Source organism: Mauremys mutica, chromosome 7 (assembly GCF_020497125.1).
Source record: "Mauremys mutica isolate MM-2020 ecotype Southern chromosome 7, ASM2049712v1, whole genome shotgun sequence".
NCBI classification, from domain to species: Eukaryota; Metazoa; Chordata; order Testudines; family Geoemydidae; genus Mauremys; species Mauremys mutica.
In genome coordinates this window covers 61,088,791-61,106,882 of record NC_059078.1, presented here as the reverse complement: position 1 = coordinate 61,106,882, position 18,092 = coordinate 61,088,791, and the positions used below count along the sequence as shown (strand labels likewise).

At 53.2% G+C, this 18,092-nt stretch overlaps 1 protein-coding gene across 5 annotated transcripts in view; it reads right to left on the bottom strand.

Moving 5' to 3' along the window:
- The window catches only part of MAPK8 (mitogen-activated protein kinase 8), a 147,188-nt gene that overhangs the window by 37,924 nt on the left and 91,172 nt on the right, over positions 1–18,092 (bottom strand). For all 5 annotated transcript variants that reach the window (XM_045024414.1, XM_045024415.1, XM_045024413.1 and 2 more), the window contains exon 3: positions 10,580–10,709. In XM_045024414.1, coding sequence (XP_044880349.1) covers positions 10,580–10,709 — 130 coding nt within the window. The remainder of the gene's footprint in view (positions 1–10,579; positions 10,710–18,092) is intronic.

Here is an 18,092-nt window from a genome sequence, read left to right as displayed (position 1 = left end):
TGGGCCTGATGGTACGCCCAAGGTGTCCAAAAGGGCCACTGCTGGTTACCCTGCGTTTCAGGATGCGGTTCCTGAAACAGGCCCTCCGGTACATCTGCCTCTGGGTCTTGGGAATAGTAGCTTCCCATGTGCGAGGAAGCCGAGGGATGCCTGGACGGCCATGGTGGGGCGGATAGGCCTTCAGCCGACGTTCCCACCGACTTGGTACTTTTCTGCACCGGGGAACGGTGCCGGGAGAAACTGCGGTGCCGAGAACGGGACCGGGACCTGCGACCGGCTCAGTGCCGGGAGGTCGACCTGGACCTGGTGTATCGGCGCCTGGAGTGGCTTCTAGAGGAACGGTGCAGTGACCGGTGCCGAGACCTCGACCTGTGCCGGGAGAAGTACGATGGCGACCGGGATCTAGAGCGGCGCCGTGAGTCCGACCGGCGCCGTGCCGAGGAGCGGTGCCGGGACTGTGAGTGGCGGGAGGAGCGAGAACGGTGCTGGGACCTGGAGCGGCGGTGGGACCGTGACCGGGAGCGGTGCTGGAGGAAGCAGGATGGATCAACGCTGGCTTCCCCATCGATTGGACAGCCCGCACCGGTGGTGCCGGGGACGGCGGCGGTGCCGCATCCGAGAGCGCTATCAGGTCCTTTGCCACCTTGCAGACCTCCGGCGTAGAAGGCACCGTCAACTCAACCATGGCAGGTGCCGGGGGGACAGGAGCCGGACTCAACGGGCCCTGGGGAGCTGGAGTCAACGGCAACGGCTCAGGCGGTAGCACGGTGGCTGCAGGCACCATGTGGTGGAGCCGTGCCCTCATGCCGCACCGCGGGCGGTGCCGGGGCGGCAGGTGTCTTAGGAATCTTCACTCTAGGAGAGAGCGAGCGCCTCTGGCTTGACTTAGGCATCAACGACGTTCAGTGCCGAGAAGGAGCAGGTGCACCGGTGCGGCCGGGTGCCGAAGACGACTCTTTGCGTCAGACGAAGGTGCACTCGGTGCCAAGGCCGGAGGGGTTAGAGCTGCCTCCATGAGGAGCTGTTTCAGTCTAATGTGCCTCTCCTTCTTTGTCCGAGGCTTGAAAGACTTGCAAATCGCGCACTTAGAGGATAAGTGCGACTCCCCGAGGCACTTTAAACAGGAGTCATGCGGATCTCCTGTAGGCATCGGGCGATGGCAAGGCGAACACGGCTTGAATCCCGGGGAGCCGGGCATGAGCGCCGGCCCCGGTGCAGGGAGGGCAAGAGCCCCGAACCCGACTAAACGTACTAAATTCTAATATAACTACTTCAGAAACAACTACTACTAACTTTAAACTGATTTTGAACTATATACACGAAAGCTATGAGAACGCTAGGGAGGTGAAGGTCAGCTAAGCTGCACTCCGCTGTTCCCACGACCGACACGGGCGGTAAGAAGGAACTGAGGAGTGGGTGGGTCGGCTGGGGTATATATCCGCGGCCATGGTGGCGCCACTCCAGGGGGCTCCCAGCCGACCCACTGAGTTGCTAGGGTAAAAGTCTTCCGACGAGTGTGCACGCGGCGCGCACACACCTACATGGAATGGATATGAGCAATCACTCGAAGAAGTAGCTTGAGTGTTTGCATACAAGAAGAAAATGAATTACTACTAGTCCCCATGATTGCTGATGCTGTGTGTGAAGAGGGAAGACAGTTATACTGAGCCCAAGCCTGTTATCTTCCAGCTGAGGGACAAGAAAATGAAATAAGCACTACCATACAAATATTAGATCTTTACAGGCTTCAGTGGGACACTGGCTTTACCATTTCATTGCAGGAGGGGCTAACTGTTTTACAGCTGAGATAATTTATAGCAGAGCCATTCAAGCAACCAATTTACTGCTTTTATAAATGCCATGCTATAATTCCCACCAAATTTAGCATAAAAAGAAGACTCTGATGCACGCAAAATCAGAATATTTTGGCCAGCAGTGCTGGGGCTTTGCTTGTGCCCTGAATGTCCTCATCCTCTCCCCCACTTGATGGGATTAAGGGCAAAGTAGGCCCCAACTGTCCCTTAGTTCCTTCACCAATAGAGAATCCAGATGGTACAGGACTCCATAATAGCAGGGAACGAGAACAGGTCATGGAATCCAAATGGACACAACATCTCAAAGAACCACAGATACTGTCGGATAAGTCATCTCTCTCTCTTCTTTGAGTGATTGTCCACATGGATTCCACTTCTGGTGTCTAGCTACCAGTGCCCTCAAATCAGGAGGTAGGTGCTAGGAGTCCTAGTTAAATGAGGATTGCAGGACAGCTCTACCAAAGTGGGAGTGAGATCTTGAGGCCACAACTAAGGAGTAGTGCTGGGTGAAAGTGTGGACTGATCCTCATGTAGCTACCCTGTGAATTTCTGAGATGGGGATGCTTTTTAGAAAAGCAGCCAAAGCTATCTGAGTCCTGGTAGAATGGCTTTTAACCTGCATGGGTGGATATCATAGCATAATTTAATACAATTAAATATCAATTTGGACAATCTTTGGGTGGATATTGTTGGACCTTTAATCGTATCTATAACTGTTACAGACAGCCTGGGAGAGCACCTGAAGGAGCTGTCAAGGTCATTTGAAAAAGCCCTGATCACATCTGTTAGGATATAGATATTCAGGCCTGTCTGTAAAGGCCTATACTTTAAGAATTTAGGTGCATTCTTATCATTTAGCTAGTTATAGAGGTATAAAAGAAAGAATCAAAATCACAGTCAGTCTGTGTAATGGCCTTCTCTTAGGGTATGTCTACACTACAAGAGTAGTTCGATTTAACTTAGGTCGAATTTGTGGATTCGACCTGATGAATTCGAATTTGTGTATCCACACTAAGGACACTAATTCGACTTTGTGAGTCCACACTAACGGGGCAAGCGTCAACACTGGAAGCGGTGCATTCTGGGCAGCTATCCCACAGTTCCCGCAGTCCCCGCTTCCCATTGGAATGCTGGGTAGAGCCCCCAATGCCTGCTGGGGGAAAAATGTGTCGAGGGTGGTTTTGGGTAACTGTCATCATTCAACCGTCACTCCCGCCCTCTCTCCCTGAAAGCGCCGGCGGGAACTCTGTTCGCGCACTTTTCTGGTCAGTGACAGCGCGGACGCCACAGCACTGCGAGCATGGAGCCCGCTGCGATCATCGCTGCACTTATGGCCGTTGTCAACTCCTCGCACCTTATCGAACACCTCTTCCACAGTCAGCTGCTGAGAAATCGGGCGAGGAGGCTCCGGCAGCGCGGTGAGGACATGAAGTGTGAGAGTGGCACAGACCTCTCACAAAGCACGGGATCCCGCGCCGCAGAGATCATGGTGGCAATGGGTCACGCTCATGCTATGGGACGGCGATTCTGGGCCCGGGAAACAAGCACGGACTGGTGGGACCGCATAGTGCTGCAGGTCTGGGATGAATCACAGTGGCTGCGAAACTTCACGATGCGTAAGGGCACTTTCCTTGAACTGTGTGACTTGCTGGCCCCTGCCCTGAAGCGCCAGGACTCCCGGATGCGAGCAGCCCTGAGTGTGCAGAAGCGAGTGGCCATAGCCCTCTGGAAACTTGCAACGCCAGACAGCTACCGGTCAGTAGCGAACCACTTTGGAGTGGGCAAATCTACCGTGGGGGTTGCTGTGATGCAAGTAGCCCACGCAATCGTTGAGCAACTGTTCTCAAAGGTAGTGACCCTGGGAAACGTCCAGGTCGTCATAGATGGCTTCGCCGCGATGGGATTCCCAAACTGCGGTGGGGCTATAGATGGCACTCACATCCCTATCCTGGGACCGGCCCACCAGGCCAGCCAGTATATTAACCGAAAGGGCTACTTTTCAATGGTGCTGCAAGCACTGGTGGACCATAGGGGACGTTTTACCAACATCTACGTCAGGTGGCCGGGCAAGGTTCATGACGCGCGTGTGTTCAGGAACTCTGGTCTGTTTAGACGCTTGCAGGAAGGTAGTTTCTTCCCGGAACACAAAGTAAGTGTTGGGGATGTGGAGATGCCTACAGTGATCCTCGGGGACCCAGCCTACCCGCTAATGCCCTGGCTCATGAAGCCCTATACAGGCGCCCTGGACAGTGACAAGGAGCTCTTCAACTACCGGCTGAGCAAGTGCAGAATGGTGGTGGAGTGTGCTTTCGGACGTCTCAAGGGGAGATGGAGGAGCTTACTGACTCGCTCGGATCTCAGCGAAACCAATATCCCCATTGTTATTGCAGCTTGCTGTGTGCTCCACAATCTCTGTGAGAGCAAGGGGGAGACCTTTATGGCGGGATGGGAGGTTGAGGCAAATCGCCTGGCTGCTGATTACGCTCAGCCAGACACCCGTGCGATTAGAAGAGCCCAGCGGGAAGCGCTGTGCATCCGGGAGGCTTTGAAAGCTAGGTTCCTCGGAGAGCAGGGTAACCTATGACTGTCCAGTCTCTTTACAGAGAAGCTGAACCTGCCCCTGTTTCAGTTACTATTGACTTTTTTCAGCGGTTACATACCCCGTTCACCAGGTTTCCCCCCTTCCAACAGACGTTTAAAAATAAAGTTATTGGAACATTTTTAATTAACAAAGTTTTCTTTACTAACGAATTCTTGTTCAAGGGTTCCAACAGGGACACAGACTGTGGTGGGTACGGTGTCCAGTGATGTACAGACCGCTTCTACACTCGAGGACTGACAGGCTCCTGCTCCTACAGCGGTCTCTGGGGGGAGGACGGTTACCGGAGGGTGTGCAGGAAGGGGTGGGTTTGCAGGAAGGGGTGAGGGGTGTGTGGGAAGGGTGAGTAGGTGTGGGTGGATGATGGCTCTGGCTGGGGCTCAGGGCATCGGAGAGGTTCATGGCTAGGGTGGAAGGGCATGGTAAGGGCAGCCTGCCTTGCCATTTGTGGATGCCAGGCGCTCGGACCCTGGGGCAACATACACCTCCCAGACTGACCTGGGGCAGCAGACACCTCGCAGACTGACCCGGGTGCCTAGTGACTGCACTCTGTGTGTGACCTGCTGTTGATCCTGCCCCCATGTCTGTACCCTGTTAATGGTGGCTGTCCTATGCAATTAACAAACCCCTCCCTCCCCTTCACACAAAGTCTTCTGCAAAGAAACATGACAGAAACAGTAATGAACAGCAAACTATTTTTAATACTCAACTACACAGTTGGGGGATGAAACTGGGATTTGGGATCGGGTGAGCCAGGAAGGCAAGCAATTCTCATACTTTAGGGAATGAGAGCTGTTTGGTACATGAGCGCTCTGCTGGGGTGGAGTGACAGTTTTCACGGCCCCTAGCGCCCCTCCTTCTTGTGATTTTGGGTGAGGGGGGGGACAGGACTTTGTGGCGGGGGAGGGCGGTTGCAGATACAGTTCAGGGGGGCTCTCTGCTCCTGCCTGCGGTCCTGCAGAACATCCACAAGGCGCCGGAGCGTGTCCGTTTGCTCCCTCATTAGTCCAAGCAGCATTTGAGTCGCCTGCTGGTCTTCCTGCCGCCACCTGTCCTCCCGTTCGCTGTGTGAGCGCTGCTGCTGAGAGAGGATCTCCCTCCACTGGCTCTGCTGGGCCCCCTCGGCTCTGGAGCAGGCCATCAGTTCAGCGAACATCTCGTCCCGAGTCTTTTTCTTTCGCCGCCTAATCTGCGCCAGCCTCTGTGAGGGGGATGCTGGGGCAGTTCGGGAAAGAGCCGCAGCTGTGTGATGTGAAAAAGGAAGTGATTTCCTTGCAAAGATACATGTTTGTGAACACTGAACACAGTCTACTCAGTTTCTGTGAACAAGACCATACAGGGCACCTAATCTCATGTGCTCTAGGGCCAATTTCGAATTTTCGGCATTCGCTTTCATTGCCTGGGGTCTTGCACTGGAGATCGGACAAGTGGGGCAGGACAGCAGAATCCGTGTAGCAGCCAGGCCTGGTAAGCCGTAAACTTTAGGCTGCTTAACAGTTAATGGATAGCAGTGCCCTCCTGCTGCAGGCAATCTGGAAAGCATAAAGTCTGACCCTGTTCCAGCCCCTCACGGCTGTCCCCGGGAAAGATCCCTGTATGCTTTTCCTCTGCAGCCTCCAACACGTGGCTGTTAAACGACGGTCATTGTTATGCAAAGAAAATGTCAAGCATTCACAATAGTAACATTAAAGTAATTCCCCTAATTAGATGCAGCAGTCGCCGAGTGAGATCACCCTGAGGCGGGTCTCCAGGAGAAACAGAGAGCGCATGCTGCGTGAATCCCTGCACAGACCAGGGCCCTATGCTGCCATGCTGGTCGAGGCAATGCTCCCACTATACCTCAGGATGGCCTGGCGCGGAAGTGTGTGCTTCCACGGAGCACCCAATAAGGCACCTCTCCCCAGGAACCTCCTGCGGAGGCTTTTCGAGTACCTCTCTGAGAGCTTCGTGGAACTGTCCCAAGAGGATTTCTGTTCGATCCCTATATGCATTGACCTTCTTTTCATATAGTTTTTATTCCTGTTTTGTTAAAAAATAAATGTTTACATGTTTATAGCACTTACCGACTGATCCTTCCCCTGATTCGGAGTCCGGGTTAACGGCCGGGAAGGGTTGGTAGGGGATCTCTGTGAGGGTGATGAAGAGATCCTGGCTGTCGGGGAAAGCAGTATTGTAACCGCTGTCGCCTGCCTCGTCCTCCACAAACCCTTCCTCATCTTCCCCATTGGCGAACATCGCCGAGGAACTGCCCGTCGACACTATCCCATCCTCAGAGTCCACGGTCACTGGTGGGGCAGTGGTGGCAGACCCACCGAGAATGGCATGCAGTGTCTCGCAGAAGCGGCATGTCTGGGGCTGGGCTCCGGAGCGTCCGTTTGCCGCTTTGATTTTTTGGTAGCCTTGTCTCAGGTCCTTGATTTTCACGCGGCACTGCGTTGCATCCCGGCTGTATCCTCTGAGTGCCATGGCTTTGGAGACCTTCTCGTAGGTCTTTGCATTCCATTTTTTGGAGCGCAGCTCCGAAATCACAGACTCATCGCCCCACACAGCGATCAGATCCAAGACTTCCCGGTCAGTCCATGCTGGGGCCCTCTTTCTACTCTGAGATTGCATGGACTCCTCTGCTGGAGAGCTCTGCATCGCTGCCAGTGCTGCTGAGCTCGCCACGATGTCCAACCAGGAATTGAGATTCCAACTGGCCAGACAGGAAAAGGAATTCAAATTTTCCCGGGGCTTTTCCTGTATGGCTGATCAGAACATCTGAGCTCGGACTGCTGTCCAGAGCGTCAACACAGTGGTGCACTGTGGGATAGCTCCCGGAGCTACTAAGTTCGATTTGCATCCACACCTAGCCTAATTCGACATAGCCATGTCGAATTTAGCGCTACTCCCCTCGTCGGGGTGGAGTACCGAATTCGAACTAAAGAGCCCTCTAGGTCGAATTAAATGGCTTCCTGGTGTGGACGGGTGCGCGGTTAATTCGAATTAACGCCGCTAAATTTGAATTAAAGTCCTAGTGTAGACCAGGCCTTACTGTGACAGGCTAAGGCCTTCAGCTAAGAAGCAGAGGCAGCCATAAGATGGGAAGTGTATGGTCATATCCTCACATTCCAGACTAGTCACATTGAAATAAGGTGCTATTGGGTTGTTAGGAATATAATCCTATCCTGATATTCCTATCACCTCCAGAGAAAGGGAAGAGCCTAGAAGATGTTAAAGGAAATTTAGTTTAATAGTTTTCTGTCTGGTAAGAACTCACTTATCAATAGAGACAGCTGGAAAACCCTTATGTCTGTATAGATGTAGTTGTGAAATCCTCACTTCTGTATTGTTTTGTATGTTTATTTGCATGGTCTTGGTCTGGTTCTGTGATAGTTTCTGTCTGCTTTATAATTAATTTTGTTGGGTGTAAACCAATTAAGGTGGTGGGATATAATTGATTAAATAACCATGTTACAATATGTTAGGATTGGTTAGTTAAATTTCAGTAAAATGATTGGTTAAGGTATAGTTAAGCAGAACTCAACTTTTACTATGAAGTCTGCAGTCAATCAGGAAGGGGGGGGGGAAATGGGAACAGGGACTGGGGATGGGGGTGGAGGAATTGGGATCATGTTTTGCTAAAGGGAGAAATGGGAACAGGGGGATGGGAACAGAAACAGGGACACAGGCAAGGCTCTGGTGTCAGAGCTGGGAAGGGGGACACTAAGGAAGGAAACTGGAATCATGCTTGCTGGAAGTTCACCCCAATAAACATCAAATTGTTTGCGCCTTTGGACTTCGGGTATTGTTGCTCTTTGTTCGTGCAAGAAGGACCAGGGAAGTGAGAGGGTGAAGGAATAAGCCCCCTAACATCATCCAGGATGTGCAGTTTGGTTTCCTTCTTGATTACAGCAGAGAAGAAAACTAGCCAAAAAAGGCTCCTCAAGTGTCCATCATTAAGTGAAACAGCCACATCACAAGAGGGGCAAGTTTTGAATGCTGGGGACCTTGTTGCAGCCGTAGCTGCTAAATCCCAGTACCAGGAAGTCCCTAATATTAAGTTTTGTTCTGCAGTTTTTTCTTTTAATATTGCCAAAGGCCATACAAAAGAGAAACACATTATGCCAACTATGCTATTTATTTACATACACGAGTATCAAAGTTGCATAGTGAACAGAAGTAGATCCTGCAAGGATTCCCATCTTGCAACCATGGGTGGCGAGAAGGAACTGAAAGATGGTTGGGCCCATGCACTCCATATTGCCCTCAAGTGGGGGAACGCTAGGGCACCCAGGTTACAGGCACAGCCCCAACAGACATTGCTGCCAAAAGAATTAGATCTCCTGTGCATCAGATGCCTGCACATCAGAAGTGGAATCCATGTGGACAATCACTCTAAATTATAACCCTACAGCAATCAATGTTTCAGAATTAACATATGATGTTCCAATGCAAACCACTTTGTGAAGTTCAGTGCAGTTTAAAGAGTTTAACATCTTAACCATGATTATTGCTTTGTGTCAGAGAGGTTGTTATACATTTACTACCTCCTCTCCAAACCATGCACACACATGTATGAAGGGCCTTTAAAGTAAGACTGGCTGCACTGTGCTTTGGAACTAGTTTGTTTCTCTCCAGCCTCTGCCTATGCTTCCGGACTGAAGGGGCTGGGATGCTGCTTCAGTGATATCAGAGGAAGAACAGGCAGGCAACTGATAAACCCTGCCCAAGCAGAAGCTTCTCTATTCCAGGTAAGTACAATAAGGCAGTTTGAGGACAGAAGCGAACTTCCATAGCTGATGAGAGATATCTGCCAGCTGCAGTGAGTGGATGGGGAATGCAGTGCAAGGTCAAGCAACTGCTAATTATCAAGAGTCACAGAGCAGAAAGGGCCTATTGTCATCATTATATAGTTTGTGGTAACATCCAAAATGAGCTTGGAAGTTTCCATACACAGAGGGCAACAGTCTCTGGCTCAGAGATCATACAGGCAGTATTCTCAGTGTGGCACTGCAATGGTATCTGCAGTAGAAGGCAGCTTCTTCTCCTGTGGGTGGTGGCCCTACTTACCTATCAGCCTGAGGAAGCTGGAACTTCCCACATGGGGATCAGGAGAGGAGGTGGTGAGGTCCGTGAGGACAGCATGCTAGAGGTCTGCTCTGGGCTAATTTTAAAGTCTGATCCACAGCTAAACACCAACCTGAGCACAGACAACCCAAACCCGATCCAAGAGCATTGAATCATTTTCAAGCCAGACTTGAACCGATACTTCTCCCCGAACCTGTGTCAGCTTCATCTTGTCCTTGGGGCTCGGCTTTGTGGGGGCTTCCTGCTCCACATACCCACTGTGCCCACAATCCATCTCCAGCTGTGAGGTTGGTGCGGCGGTGACTGCGTACCTCGTTCCTGGCAGCCACCCTTGCCACACTTCACATGCTTTGGAACAAGAGGCACTGCAACTTGTCGGCATACTAACACCACAGCACAAAGTGGAGCAAGGTGGTGATGGTTAGCAGGAGCATGGCATGCAGCCACTGCTACGCCAGCCCCAGGGACAGGAGGGGGTGATCAGAGATTTTTTTTAAGGTTTTTAGACCCAACCTGACCTGAAACCAAAACTTGTAGTTGGGTCCCACTGTGTTCAGGTGGTGTATTAAGGCTCTATAGCATGCAGCCCCTAGCGAAGGAAGGAGCTGGCTCATACCAGCTATCTTCAGGGCAGTTCTGATAAGCAGCCACTTGGCCTATCAGCACCTCTGCTGCTCTGATTTCATGACCATCTCCAGAACCTGAAATGCTCTGCTGTTGTCCTGCAAGACCACCTGACCCTCTTGTGCTCCAAAATCTGCTGCCCCTTCTATCCCTCCCAAGCAGACTCTTTAGCAGATGCAGCACAGAAGGGAGAATGGTTACCTGTAGTACATCAGCCAATGCCTGCCTGTACCACACCTAGCAGAGCAGCACCATGGCTCCAGCCTTCAGCCTGGAAGCAAGGGTGGGGACAAGAGTTAAGGAAAAGCACAGTGGTGGCACTCTGAAGCATCCTCCCATACTTTATATGTGGACAGGCCACCCTTTAAACACATCTCTAGCCTATGTAAGGTGTTACCCTCTAGAGCTACCTATACAGTACCTAACGGCCTTTTTCTTAACACGAACATTTAAGGCAGGATGCTTCACTTACATTTTTGTGATTTACACACTTCATGAGAACAAGCTCTCTGTAGGCTCGTTTAGCATGGGTTTGATTCTGAAATGGCCGGCTTAGCTTCTTGATCGCAACATTTCGTTCCAGGATGGCATCATAGGCTGCGCTGCAATTAAAAGTAAACCATTGTTACATCATTGAAATGGCACTTGATGGGTTCAAAGCACTTTATAAATTGGTTATTTCTTAGAACATGCTCTTTCATCTCAGAAAGAAGGAAGAGTATTGTTTCCATTTCACAGATGGGAATCTGACACTGATTAAGGTACTAGCCCCAAAGTCACACAGCAACTCAGCAGTTGATCCAGAGTTCCCATGAATATTAAACTCCAATATAACAAGTGTACAAGCGACTGTCTCCATCATAATGAGCAAAAGACAGTTACCTTTTCCACAACTGGCGTTCTTCGAGATGTGTTGCTCATGTCTATTCCACAATAGGTGTGCGTGCTCGCTACATGCACTGGTGCCGGAAGTTTTTCCCCTAGCAGTACCCGTAGGGGAGCACCCCAGCGACCCCTGGAGCGGTACCTCCATGGCACGGTATAAGGGGTGCTGCGCACTCCCCCCACCCTCAGTTCCTTCTTGCCAGACAACTCCGATAGAGGGGAAGGAGGGCAGGATGTGGAATAGACATGAGCAACACATCTCGAAGAACAACAGTTACAGAAAAGGTAACTGTCTTTTCTTCTTTGAGTGATTGCTCATGTGCATTCCACAATAGGTGATTCCAAGCTATATCTGTTGGAGGTGGGTAGGAGTTCACAAATTCTTCAGTCAGAGCACAGCTCTGCCGAACCCAGTGTCATCCCTGGTCTGGGAGACGATCGCATAGTGCGAGGTGAACACGTGAAATGAAGACCACGTGGCAGCCCAACAAATGTCCTGAATGTGGACATGGGCCAAAAAGGCAGCTGAGGAGGCCTGCGCCCGAGTCGAGTGAGCATTCACAATTGGTGGCGGAGGGATTCCCACCAGGTCATAACCGCTACGGATGCATGAGGTGATCCAGTCGGAGAGCCACTGAATGGAGATCGGACGACCTTTCATGCGCTCGGCTGGGGCGATGAACAGTTGCGAGGACTTTCTAAACGGCTTAGTCTGCTCCAGGTAAAAAGTCAGAGCCCATCTCACATCCAGCATGTGGAGGCGGCGCTCCTCACTGGACGCATGGGGCTTAGGGCAGAGGACCGGCAGAAAAATGTCCTGAGCCATGTGATAGGCGGAGACCACCTTCAGGAGAAACGAAGGGTGTGGGCCGAGCTGGACTGTATCTTTATGAAACACCGTGTACAGGAGCTCGGAGGTCAGGGCCCTGAGCTCCGAGACCCGCCTAGCCGACGTGATCACAACCAGGAAGGCCACCTTCCATGAGGTGTGACCAGGAGCACATGGCTAGCGGCTCAAACGGGGGCCCCGTGAGACGAGCTAACACCAGGTTTAGGTCCCACTGCGGGACAGGGGGCCTAACATACGGGAAGAGGTGATCTAACCCCTTAAGGAATTGGCCAGTCATAGCATGGGAGAATACCATGTGGCCCTGCATCGGAGGATGGAAGGCCGAAATGGCCGCCAAGTGCACCTTGACAGACGAAGGCACCAGGCCCTGGGCTCTTAGGTGAAGGAGGTAGTCCAGAATAAACTGGATTGGGGCGGCCATCACAGAAACACCCTGCTCGTCTGCCCATCTAGAAAACCGAGACAACTTTGCCAAGTAGGCTCGGCACGTGGAGGGCCATCTGCTTTCTAGGAGGACGCGCTGAACCCCTTCCGAGCACGTCCTTTCCTCCCGACCTAACCATTGAGCAGCCACACCATGGGGTGGAGAAGGCGGCCCTGGTCCTGGGAGAGCAGGTCCGGGCAGGATGGCAACAGCCATGGCAGGGCAACCGCCAGGCCCATGAGGGTCCTGTACCAATGCTGCCTGGGCCAATGCTACCTGGGCCATACCGGGGCAATCAGAAGGACCCAGGCCTTGTCTGTCTATCTTTTCCAGGACCTTGCCAATCAGCAGGAATGGGAGAAAGGCATAGAGAAACTGGCCTGACCAGGACAGGAGGAAAGCATCAGAGATAGCGCCCCATCCCAGCCTCCCCGGAGCAGAATCGAGAGCAGTGACAGTTCTGCAGAGTCATGAACAGGTCCACTTGAGGAGTTCCCCACACTTGGAAAAGTCTATGCACCACTTCTGGGTGGAGAGACCACTCGTGCTGAGAGGAGAAGTCCCTGCTTAAGCGATCCGCCCGCACATTCTAGGCGCCCGACAGATGGAAGGCCTGTAGGCAGATGTCATGGGCTATAAAATAATCCCACAGCCTGAGGGAATCACGGCAGAGGATCGGGCCCCAGCTTGCCTGTTGATGTAGAACATCGAGGCCATGTTGTCTGTGAGGACACTGACCACCTGGCCCTCCAGGTGTGAGTGGAAGGCTATGCACGCCAGCCGTACCGCCCTGAGCTCCTTGACGTTTATGTGTAGGGTCAGATCCTGGGCCCCCCATTCCAGGTCTGACGTGTCGGACACCAGCTCCAGCGAAGGGGCCCTGCCCCTGAACAGGACCCCTTGGAGCATGTTTCTCGGGGAGGACCACCATCGCAGGGAGGTGATCACCAGCTCAGGTAGCGTGAGGACTTTGTCCATTCTGTCTCTGGCCTGGGAGAACTCCAAGGCCAACCAAGGCTGGAGGGGCCTCATACTGAGTCTGGCGCGATGGACCACATATGAGCATGCCAACATGTGACCCAAGAGCTGGAGGCATGCTCTGGCTGTTGTCATTGGAAACCTTCTGACTGTGTCAATGAGGCGTCCAGGACCGCCCCGATAAAATCTATGCCTTGTACTGGGACTAACGTGGACTTGGTGTTGTTTTCCAACAGGCCCAAAGTGGTGCACATAGACAGAAGGAGTGCCACGTGATCCCGCACCTGCGACCGGGAGCTGCCCTTGACAAACCAGTCATCCAGATAGGGGAAGATCTGGACCCCCCCAACACCTGAGGTAGGCCGCCACCACCGACATAGATTTCATGAATACCCTGGGGGCAGAGGACAGGCCAAACGGGAGGACCGTAGATTGGTAGTGTTCCTGCCCCACCGTGAAACGGAGGAAGCATCTGTGCCCCTTGAATATATGAATGTGGAAGTATGCGTCCTGAAGATCGAGGGCGGCGTACCAGTCCCGGGGATCCAGGGAGAGAATGGAGGCGGCCAGGGAGACCATGCGGAACTTGAGCTTCACCATGTATTGGTTCAGGCCTCACGGGTCCAAGATGGGCCTGAGCCCCCCTTTGGCCTTTGGGATAAGAAAATAGCCCTTGAACTCCCCAGGTACCACTTCCACCACTCCTAGGCCCAGGAGCCACCCCACCTCCTGCTCGAGCAGGGCCTCATATGAGGGGTTCCCCAGGAGGCACGGGGTGGTTGGGTGGGGAGGAAGTAAACTGTAGGGTGTAGCCCCGGGAGATGTTGTTGAGGACCCATCGGTCCGAGGTCAGCTGCGACCACTCCGGGAGGAAAGCACACAACCGATTGGAGAAGGGAAGCTTTATTGAGGGTGGATCCCTGATGAGAACTGGCAGGGCGTCGCTGGGCATCCCGTCATAACTGCCTTCTCCCTGATTGCTTACCCTTGGAGGACCCAGGCTGGGGGGCAGGCCAAGACTACCTCTGCGGGCGCCTCTTATAGTCCTACGACTTCTTATAAGTGGTCTCGTATTTTGGGAGGGTGGCCTGAGCGGGACTCTGCTGCGGCTTGAACTTAGGTTTAGCTGGAGCCGGAACATAGAGATCCAGAGTCTGGAGAGTCGTGCGGGAGTCTTTCAGGCCATGCAGCTTTGTATCCGTTTGTTCTGCAAACAGAGTTTTGCTGTCAAATGGGAAGTCCTGCAGGAAGGTCTGTGCCTCGCTGGACAGCCCAGAGAGCGAGAGCCATGACACCCTTTTCATGGACAGCGTGGAGGGCATGGACCGTGCGGCCGTGTCCGCTGCATTTGAACCTGCCTGCAGTGTTGCCCTTGCAGCCGCTGTGCCCTCCTCCACCAGTGCTTTGAACTCCTTACTGTCATGCTCCTGGAGAGAGTCCTGGAACTTTGGCAGGAAGCCCCACAGATTGAACTCATACTGGCCCAGGAGAGCCTGGTGGTTCACCACCTGTAACTGGAAGCTCGAGGACGAATACATTTTCCTTCTAAATGAGTCCAGCCTCCTTGAACCTTTATTTTTCAGGGTAGGGGCTGGCTGGCCCTACCATTCCCTGTGGTTGACCAACTCGACCACCAGGGAGTTAGGAGCAGGGTGGGTGTATAAGTATTCATGCCCCTTGGTGGGTACAAAATACTTGCATTCCACTCTCTTAGAGATGGGGGCCAACAAGGCCGGGATTTGCCCAAGGCATTTGAAATTTTCCCCACCCCTTCATGGAGAGGCAAGGCCACCCTGCTCGGTGCCGAGGAGGACAGCATATTAAACAGGGAGTCCGAGGGCTCCTCCATCTCCTCTGCCTGGAGGTGGAGGCTTGATGCCACCCTTTTTAAGAGTTCTTGGTGGACCCTAAAGTCCTCCTGTGGGACGGAGAGAGAAAGGGCCATAATCACCTCATCCAGGGAGGGTGAGGAGGCCAGCGCGGTACTTTGGGTGTCCACCAACACCGGAGGGTCCACCACCTGGTCGGTCTCCGGGCACGGTGCCGAGGATGTACGTCCCACCAACTCCTTCCTCGGAGGTCTGGAGAGGGAGGCTGAAGGTCCTTCTGAGGATCCTGCCACCGAGTGAACCCCCACCGGGGGCTGCGTCGGGGGCCACGGTGCCCACTGGTACCATTGGCCCAGCCTTGGGGCCCAGTGCCACTACATCTGCTGTGGCACCAGTGGAGCTGGCTGTTCAGTCTGACTGGCCTGGCCCATCGATGGACGACTATGAAGGGAGGCCAGGCTGACATACGACCTGCCGCTGTCCCTGGACCAGGAGGAGCGGCGGTGCCAGAAGCGATGCTGACCACTGGACTGTGATCTCAATGTGGAGGACCGGTACCGTCGGTAACAGCTGCTCCGTGATCAGCCCCGGCAGGCAGACCCCTATGGCGAGATGAGGGCAATCGATGCCCAGGGCTGCGGAGGTGGTGCTGTGGTGGCTGTGATAGCCTCTCTGAGACGAGGACCTTTGTGTCATCTGCCTCAGTCCCATCAGTGTTTGCTCCTCGCGGCGGAGCAGTGCCGAGAGTCTCAGTCAGATGGAACTCAACCGGACAGCCTGGTGGGCGTCGAGGGCGATCCACGTGGATTTTGCCCTGAACGGTCACTGGGCAGTGAACGGCGTCAGGAACGTTCCCTCGACTGAGACTGGTACTGTGCCAGAGGTGACTGTGGAGATCCCAGCTTGCCTCTGGAACGTGGGGCCGACATTGACGGTGCTCCTGATACTGGTATGGGCATAACATCTCGGGTTGCCTGCAGGGCCTCCGGTGTGGAGGGCATCCAGACATCCAGGGAGGCCTGCTTCGAATGGGCTGGGCTACTCCACTCGACTTGAGTTGGAAGCCTAAAGGCTGGTGGGGATCGAGGACTGCCCAAGATGGGTCTAGCTCTGTCCTGGGTTTACTCCAGTGTTGCGGTGAAAAAGACCTCTTCCTAGCCTTCTTGGGGTGCCCCGTGGACAAGGAGCAGTGTTGACTAGTCGATGGCGCCAAAGGGTCACTGCGCACCAACACCGCAGTGCCCAGTGCCGACTCAGAGTGGCACATGAGTGCTACAGTCAGCGCCGACTTCATCAGAATAGCCTGGAGCCTAATGTCCCTTTCTCTCTTGGTCCGAGGCTTAAACGACTTGTAAATCTTGCAGCGATCGCTGAGATGAGTTTCCTCCAAACAGCGTCAACAGTCTGCATGCAGATCACTCACTGGCATAGATCACCTACAAGCGTCACACGACTTAAAACCTGGGGTACGGGGCATGCCCCGGCCTGGGCACTCTAGCTAAAATAAACTAACTAACTAGCTACAGGTATCATACACTGAATGAACAAGCAGTTTGGGGGACGAGCTACAGCAAAGCTGGAGCAGAGCAGTTCCAAAAGCACCTTCACTGGCAGCAAGAAGGAACTGAAGGTTGGGGGAGCGCGCAGCACTCCTTATACCGCGCCATGGAGGCATCACTCCAGGGGTCGCTGGGGCGCTCCCCTACGGGTACTGCTAGGGGGAAAACTTCTGGCACCGGTGCATGTGGTGAGCACACACATCTACTGTGGAATACACATAAGCAATCATTCCAAGAAGAACTGACCCGACCACTTAAGGAAGAGGTACCCCGGGTTAAACTAGCAGCACCAAGCCCCAGAGCTCGAGTGACTGGGCCCCTAGGAGGGCCTAGGTGCAAAAAGAGCGAAGCTGAAGGCCAATCAGAGGCCACAAAGAGTCGGAGCACTGAGGGGGATAGAGGATAGTGTCATTAGACTGCCCAAACTGAGAGACTGGGGAATGCCTAGGGACCCATACAGATGTTACCCCTGTGGAGAAGTGGGGACACGTAGCTGCACAGTGTGCCAATGCCGAGGAGCCTATGCAGTGTAACCTGGGGAACTGGGAAGACCCATGCTCGCTAATACACCTGGTGGGGGTGGCACTAACCCTGCATATGTACACCAGACCAGTAAAACTAAATGGGGCAGAAACCACGGCACTGGTTGATTCAGGGAATGCGATCGTGCTTATTTCAGGGAAGCTTGTGAAGCATTGTCATCTACTGCAGGCAAAGCGCACAGGGGTGACATGCGTCCATGGGACAGTTAGTTACTACCCCACCATGCCGGTAAAAATTGAAATCCAGGGGAACACTACTGAGATAGCAGCAGGTGTAGTCCCTAAACTCCCATACCCAGTGCTCATAGGGAGGGACTTTCCAGGGTTTGGAGACTTACTCCTGGTAGGGGGATTGAAGAAAGGGGGAACCCTGAAGATAGACATCCACAGAAGACTGTCAACCCCCAATCTTCTCTGAAATATCCCCAGATTTGTTCTCCACTCCCAGGCAGGGTAGAAAGACGAAAAGAGAAAGAAGGGTAGCTAAGGCCTTGGGAACCTGAATACTGACCCAAAGCCAGAGGGTTGTTCTCATAGGTAGGCAGACCCAAGCAGCTGAAAAGGAGGCCGCCCAGGAGGGAGAAGCACCCAAATCTGACCCCCATCCTAATGCCTCTGAACCAGCAGAGGCAACAGAGACTGACCCCCTAGATCTCTGACAGATTAGCCCCGGGAGAGAAAATTTTGGACGGGACCAGGCTGAAGACCCAAGGTACAACAACATTAGGAAGGAGGTGACTGAAACAGATGGGGTCCCCGTGGAAGGGAAAACCTAGGGACCAGGACCCTACTTCATAATGAAAAAGAATCTCTTGTACCGTGTTGCACCAATACAGGGGCAGAAGGTACATCAGGTCCTAGTACCTCAAAAACACCAGAACCCTGTATTAAGTCTTGCCCATAGTCATCTTTTTGGGG